Consider the following 7,500-nt stretch of genomic DNA (forward strand, 5'->3'; position numbering starts at 1 on the left):
CTGTGCCAGCCCTGGAGGTTGTGCAGCAGCTACAGCTGGAGACTCAGAGGATGCTGGACGGGGAGACGGAGAACCAGAAACTTCTGGAAACGCTCAAGGAGCACGACGCGGAGAGCGCCGAGGTTCAAAACCACGGTAACCCAAACTCTCTGTAGGGGCTGCGGTTTATTTCCTGACGCTTTATTTTTAGAGACGTCGGGAGTGTGTAGAAAAACACATCATAACTGCTTCGCAGGTCTGCGTGAGTAATCCTGTCAGTCGCTGCATTACACAGGCTGGTGTAGGCTGACAAAGTGTTTATAGATGTGTAAGTTAACACAGATTTGGATTGCAAACAACATGAACTTCCCCTTTTAGGGCCACTCTTTGAAATGCCTCATAGGGGAGCCAAAAAGGCTCCTGAAAGTCAATATATACAGTGTATATATATACAGACACACACACACACACACACACACACACACACACACACACACACACACACGCGCAGACACTCACATCAAATAGTGCAGTGGAGTGAAGCTCCCTATAGAGTAGTTGAGATGACATCACGTCTCACTCTCGTTCACCTCTCTGTTCTTCTTACATCCTTTCCTCTCCATCTCTCTCTCCTAACTCTCTCAGCTCTCATCAACATTTGCTTGACGTTAAGTGATTCGGAGTGTGTGTGTGTGTGTGTTTTTTTTTTTATTATCTTGCCATTGATTGCATTGATGGATGCGTTCACACACACGCTCTCCAGACTGCCCTGACCCCCCCTCACCCCCCCTGTCTGTGCGAGCGCTGGCAGGCCTGAGGCGCATTGATCTGGGCCAGGCTGGATGTGTAAAGCTGTGTTTAACAGCCTGGGCAATGAGGGCTTCTTCGGGGAGTCTTTAGCATTGATTATGTGTCAGAGTCGAGGAGCTGCAGCTTACATCACTGCAGAGAGAGCCTGGAGAAAACGAGAGGAAAGGAGCTCTCTCTCTTTTTCTTTCTTTCTCTCTCTATCCCTCTCTCTCTACCACCACCCCCCCCCCTTTTTCATTCTCACTCTCTCTCTCTCTTTCAATCCCTCTCATTCTCTCTTTCAATCCTTCTCACTCTCTTTTCCCCCATCAGGGATCTGTCAATGTTGATCTCTCTATTCCACCGTTTCTTTTGTGAATCGGGTCTTTTTTTCCCCCCCTCTCTTCCCGTGGAGTGTGTGCCGACACACAGGCGATCCGAGCCAACGGCGAGACTCGGGAGCGATGTGACGTCTGCTCGAGTAATTGGGCCGAACATGGCCGACTGACAGACCGCATTAAGAGGACAGGCAGACGGATGGAGGCTTTTCCAACTAAAACCATGCGTTTGACATGGTGAACTCTGTTGGGCTTTTTGTATCTCCACACATTTGCTGATTTCTCTCTCTCTCTCTCTCTCTCTCTCTCTCTATTTCTCTCTTTCTTTCATCTTTTACTCTTTCATTTGTCTCTCTCCCTTTCTCTGTCTCATTCTCTCTCTTTCTCAGAGCTCACCATTAAAGCACTTCAGGAGAAGATAGAGGAGTATAAGAGGTCACTACAGAGTCGGGGGTCAGACCAGGAGGATGTCCCACCCAACGACTTTGTGGAGAGAGAGAGGTGGGAACCCACAGGACAACCTGCTGCTCCTAAAGAACATTGCACATAAAAAAGCGCTTGCTGCCAATAAAGGCTTATAAAAGTTTGTGAATTCTGAAATAAAAACCTATGGATTCTGTAAGAACATCTATTTGCTATGTCAACATTAACATGTTTTGCTTTGAGTGAGATAATGAATACAACTGGTTTGATTTTAGACATTAAGTATGATTTAGATTTAAGTATGAGTGCATATCCATGTGTGCTAATCAGTAAATAGAGTTACCAGGAGCCTCAAACGGCCCAGAGGCTTTTAACACATGTGTGTGTGGTGCGCTGTTCTTCTCCTAGGGATCTTCAGGAGAAGCATGACGCTCTGGCCGCCAGACTACAGGAGACCGAGCTTAAAACACAGACCTTAGAGACAGGTGTGTATGCACACACACACACACACACACACACACACACACACACACACACAATCACACACACACACACACACAGACATGCACACAGACATACACACTCACACATATGGACACCGAACACACACACACACACACACACACACACACATACACAGACATGCACACTCGTGAATATATGGACACACACACACACACACACTAATGCGCACTTACACAGACACAGTTGGGCAGCCTTTTTGAAGCCACATGGTACTCGCCACAAGGGCTTTTATAATGTGCTTACAGCAGCATTTTGATTGGGGCCGTGCTTTTAAACTTTTCACCATGAAAGGGAGGTGCACCACGCTGTGTGACTGCACAGTGCACACACACTCTGAAAACCCCCTAGAGTGCCCTTACGTGGCCACAGACAAGAGCACTTCTGTCCCCATTAAAGAGAATCAGGACTTTACTCATTCATGTTATATTACATGCACAGTACTTACATATTTACTTACTCAACTGTCCATTCTGTCTATATGTGCTACTCGATCAGTGTAGGCATATGAGCTAAAACTCTGAAATAAAACCTTGACAAATGATTGTGTGAATGTAATTAATAATGCTTCCATAAGGACACAAGCGTGTAGCGTGTGGATAAGATCAGTTTGAGTGTGAAACATCTCTTACATGACTGGATGTTGCGTGCTGTATGTATGTAAGATCCTGAAGATGGGTACATTTCCACTTGAGGCTAGTGTGGAAGGTGTGTGTGTGTTTGTGTGTGTGTGTGTGTGTGTGTGTGTGTCTTTTTGCTGTCTCACACTGATGGTTTGGTGTTTCCCTCCGTTTCTACAGAACTCGAAGCAGCCCGAGCAGAGCTGAAAGAGCTGAAGGAGAAGTATAGTGAGGAGGCGTCCACAAAGTAAGTGTGGCACGCATGTGTGTGTGTTGCATGAGAATGTTGCTCAAGATGATGATAATCAATGCATTGCCATGCTAACAAACTATTATGCCCAGAAAAATTAAATTGCATGCATACAATACATGATGAATTTAAACAGCTTTTCCAAACCAATTTCACTGTGATATAAACTTTAAAGGACATATAAAGAGTTAATAGTTACACTTTACTTGACAGTATCGACATAAGAGTGACATGACACTGTCATGAACATGTCATAAACAAGTCATAAACGTTTATGACATAACGCTTAAGTGTCATTCAGTTTTTGTCATAACAAGTTAGGGTTAGGATAAGGGTTAGGGTTAGAGTTAGGGCTAGCATTATGGTTAGGATTAGGGTTAGAGTTCATGTGTCATGACCGTGTCATGTGTTCGTGACGGTGTCATGTCACTCTTACGTCGATACCGTCAAGTAAAGTGTTTCCGAGTTAATTTACAGATGACATTAGTCCTATTGACTGTGGATAACATTACATATCCATTGTGATAAATGCCGGTTTTAAATCTTTTTCAACCCAACTCAGTATCTCTGACACTTTATCTTACCCTCCCTTTCACATGCACACACACACACACACACAAACACACACACACACACACACACACACACACACACACACACACACACACACACACACAAAGGTGTATTAATTTTTGACCATGTGATCACAGGTACCAGGTTTCCACTGGTACTTTTTGGAATACTGAAGCCCATGTGACTAAACATTAAACATGTTATGACTGTCATTGGTTGCTGTTGGTATTGATGATCCTATAATCACAAAAACAAAAATGTCCTCACGGGAGAATGAAGAGGACATTGTGTGACCAACTGGAGGGTTGAGAAAGTTATTAATACCTCTGAACAGGACCCTGAGCCTATGGTGGTGCTGTGGTCATTCCTGCTGTTTTTAACAGCCTTCTGATAGTTTGGTAGAGAAAATACGGGCGATATAAACCATCTGTAGTCAATCCTTTTTCCATTTGCGTTCAGCCCTTCTCCATATTTGTGCGTGTATGGACTCAGGCCAGCTGCAACACAGAGGCTCCACTGACGCGCTGTTGTTGAGTTCATTTAAGGTTCATTGTGCTTGTTTACATAACTATACACCTGCTGTCACACACACATACATACACACAAGCACACACGCACACACACATACATACACACACACACACAAGCACACGCGCGCATAATTACTTTGGCAATGTGCACACTTAACACCTTTATATACTCGATTGCCTCCCTCATCAGAGGAGAAAGGTGCTTTTGTCCCCATTGATTAGATTGGTGGGGTTACATAAGAAAGAGTCTTCTATTCTAAGTCGCGCCTTAAAAGTAAAGGAAAGTGGGCTACTGTTTTAGATACTCAGGTGGAGGCTGGCCAGCGGGCGTCAGTCGGCACTGTGGACGACGCTGGTCTGATGACTGTGTGTGTGTGTGTGTGTGTGTGGGGGGGGGGGGGGGGGGGGGTGGCGAGAGCTGGGTGGATCAGTGCGTGGTAATTGTCATGGTGGTCTCTGTATGAGTGCGTCACCACCTGCCAACCTCACACACACACACACACACACACACACACACACAGTGATAATCTCTTATTGCAGAGCTGTCCCTTGGCCCAGGTGAGGTTTCAGTTAAATGTTGAATGTAAATAGTGTGACTGACTGTTAGTGAGTCAACATGGTGCTCACCAGAAGCTGTAGACTGGTAACCAGTTTAGCCCTTTTGCCTCCTGTATCACTGCCTGGCTTCAGTGTTCGCACATCATGCAAGAGCCATTTATATGCATTAGTGTCTATAGTTCCTCCCTCTGCCTTCATGTACCTGTGTGTGTGTGTGTGTGTGTGTGTGTGTGTGTGTGTGTGTGTGTGTGTGTGTGTGTGTGTGTGTGTGTGTGTGTGTGTGTTTGTGCGCGCGCTGTAGGAGGGCTGTGGAGGATTCATTCGAGTGTGATAATTGAAGGCATCATTTTGTGAGCACACTCCCCCAGTCTTGTCTGTAGAGGAGTGTCCATATTCAGCACAGGCCCATGAGCTGTCTGTCACCCACCACCATACCACACACATACACATACACACACACACTAAGAAACACACACACACACACACATGTGCATGCGCGTACACACGTACAAACATACAAACATAGATAGACACACACACAGTTAGGTGGTATACACACACACACACACACACGTACAAGTTAGGTGGTACACACACACATGCACACACATCACATCAAGCCTCAGGCACCTCATTGATGTGACAGAAGCCTGAGGCTGTCTGGGTGTGTGTGTGTCTGCGTCTGTGTGTTTGTGTGTCTGTGTGTGTGTGTTCACTGCAGGCTGAAGATTTAACACTGTGCTTTTCCTGCTTTGTCTTCGTAACCCAACACACACACACACACACACACACACACACACACACACACACACACACACACACATACATAGACACCCTCATACACATACCTACAGATATCTACTATCTCTCTCACACACACACACATACAGTACATTCACACCTTTTCTAAATGCATCGCACAGATGCTATGAGCCATCAATACAACAAAATACAGTATGACTTTTTGAATAGGTGATAGGTAACCAGGTAATACTGGATACTGGTGTTGTAAACTAGTGCAGGTCCCGTGTCGCTGTGCTGATCACCGATCTCCCCTGTGCTGACCTGAAATGGGAGCAGTGATCAGCAGCACTAGCAGCAGCAGCAGCAGCAGCAGCAGCCGCCATGTTTTATACGGAGGCTGTGCCACAGTATCGTCACTGAGGGAAAGTAGGCCAAGCTGGGTTAGAGCAGCACACAGCCAACACCTGGGAAGAGCGCACACACACACAAACACACACACGCACGCACGCACGCACGCACACACACACACACACACACTCACACGCACACGCACGCATACACACACTCACACACTTTCACCCCTCCCTCTCTGTCATCCACCCACTGTCACACTCATACACTCATCTCTTCCCCCTCTTTTTCTTTCTGTCTCACTCATACACACACACACACACACATACACACGCTCACGTACATACACACACTCTCTCACCATTTGTCACTTCAGTGCCATTTCATTGCCCAGATGGTGTCTCAGTTAAATGTTGAATGTAAACAGTGTGTTTGAGAGAGAGTGAGAGAAAGAGGAGGAGAGGGGGAGAGAAAGAGGAGGAGAGGGGGAGAGAAAGAGGAGGAGAGGGGGAGAGAAAGAGGAGGAGAGGGGGAGAGAAAGAGGAGGAGAGGGGGAGAGAAAGGGAGCAGAAGAAAAAGGACTAGAAAAAGGGGAGTTGTTTTGAGCATGGGACAATTGTCTGTCTCTTTAAAGTGTTCAGGCAATAAGCAAAGCTAGAGAGAGAGAGAGAGTGTGTGTGTGTGTGTGTGTGTGTGTGTGTGTGTGTGTGTGTGTGTGTGGTTGCCATGGTACTGGTATAGACAAGGCCTTGCCATGCCAGCCCTGTACACATCAATAATGTCAGACTCTTATGACATGACAGCCCCCATGGGCTCTGTGCATCACATGCTGTGGTTAAATTCTCTGTGTGTGCTTGTGTGTTTGTGTGTGTGTCTACATGCGCGAGTGTGTGTGTGTGTGTGGGGGTGCCGGGTGGGGGGGTGCGCGGATGTGTGTGTGCCCTGCTGTCAAATGAGCAGCCACAGCCGATGGCAGTGCAAATCCGTCAGTTACTTTATTCACCAAGATATAAATGCCAGGCCTAGACACACACACACACACACACACACACACACACACACACACACACACACACTCACACACACTCACATTCCAACAGATTCTGTTTGACAGCCTCTCTGCTGCACTTTTAGTTGTTTTATTTTAGATCATTTCATTTAGCAGGACAGATGATTGGACAACTACATCTACCTCCGTGTGCTTATTTCAGCAGACACTCTCACCGCTCTCTGGATTTGAATAATAATAGCAATAGAATGAAGTATACGAGAGGATCGCTAGAACAGAAATGTACTGTAAATGAAAACGTGTAGACTTACATTACTCAATAGCCATTCAAGACTCTTATGATCCATACATCAAACACACACTCACACAGATGGATATATACATACATTCAGACATACACACACTCACACTCACACACACCTCACACACACGCTTAAACTCAAACTGGCACCACTCAACAGCAAGAGAGACCCAATTTAGCTTTGGAAATGTTAAGTAACTCTGAATATGAGAGTAGAGAAAAGCTTGAAGTCTCATCGCATATAATGAAATGAAAACCTAATCGGCTAAATGTCACTCATACCCTGGGGCCTATGCATAGGAAGAAGGAGCAAGTGTGTGTGTGTGTGTGTGTGTGTGTGAAGGGGGGGTGATGGTGAGAGAGTGTGCAAGTGGAAGAATGGATGGAAAAAGATTAGTGCCGGTGTACATCTGTGTGACCCATCTTGCATGGCCAATGGTGTCTGATGGTGGGTCAAGCTCGCATATCCCTCGGCAACAACAAACACAAAAGGTCAAACCGCGAAAGGTCGCA

At 46.0% G+C, this 7,500-nt stretch overlaps 1 protein-coding gene across 5 annotated transcripts in view; it reads left to right on the forward strand.

The window, feature by feature from the left end:
* Window positions 1-7,500, forward strand: part of cux1a (cut-like homeobox 1a) — a 117,693-nt gene that overhangs the window by 74,037 nt on the left and 36,156 nt on the right. For all 5 annotated transcript variants that reach the window (XM_076274859.1, XM_076274860.1, XM_076274862.1 and 2 more), the window contains exons 5-8: window positions 1-135; window positions 1,496-1,607; window positions 1,938-2,014; window positions 2,852-2,918. The exon at window positions 1-135 is cut by the window's left edge and continues 3 nt beyond it. In XM_076274859.1, coding sequence (XP_076130974.1) covers window positions 1-135; window positions 1,496-1,607; window positions 1,938-2,014; window positions 2,852-2,918 — 391 coding nt within the window. The remainder of the gene's footprint in view (window positions 136-1,495; window positions 1,608-1,937; window positions 2,015-2,851; window positions 2,919-7,500) is intronic.

Source organism: Alosa pseudoharengus, unplaced genomic scaffold (assembly GCF_046254945.1).
Source record: "Alosa pseudoharengus isolate Yale_2024_CS ecotype anadromous, Long Island Sound unplaced genomic scaffold, YU_APseudo_1.1 YU_APseudo_1.1_scf_8, whole genome shotgun sequence".
NCBI lineage: Eukaryota > Metazoa > Chordata > Actinopteri > Clupeiformes > Clupeidae > Alosa > Alosa pseudoharengus.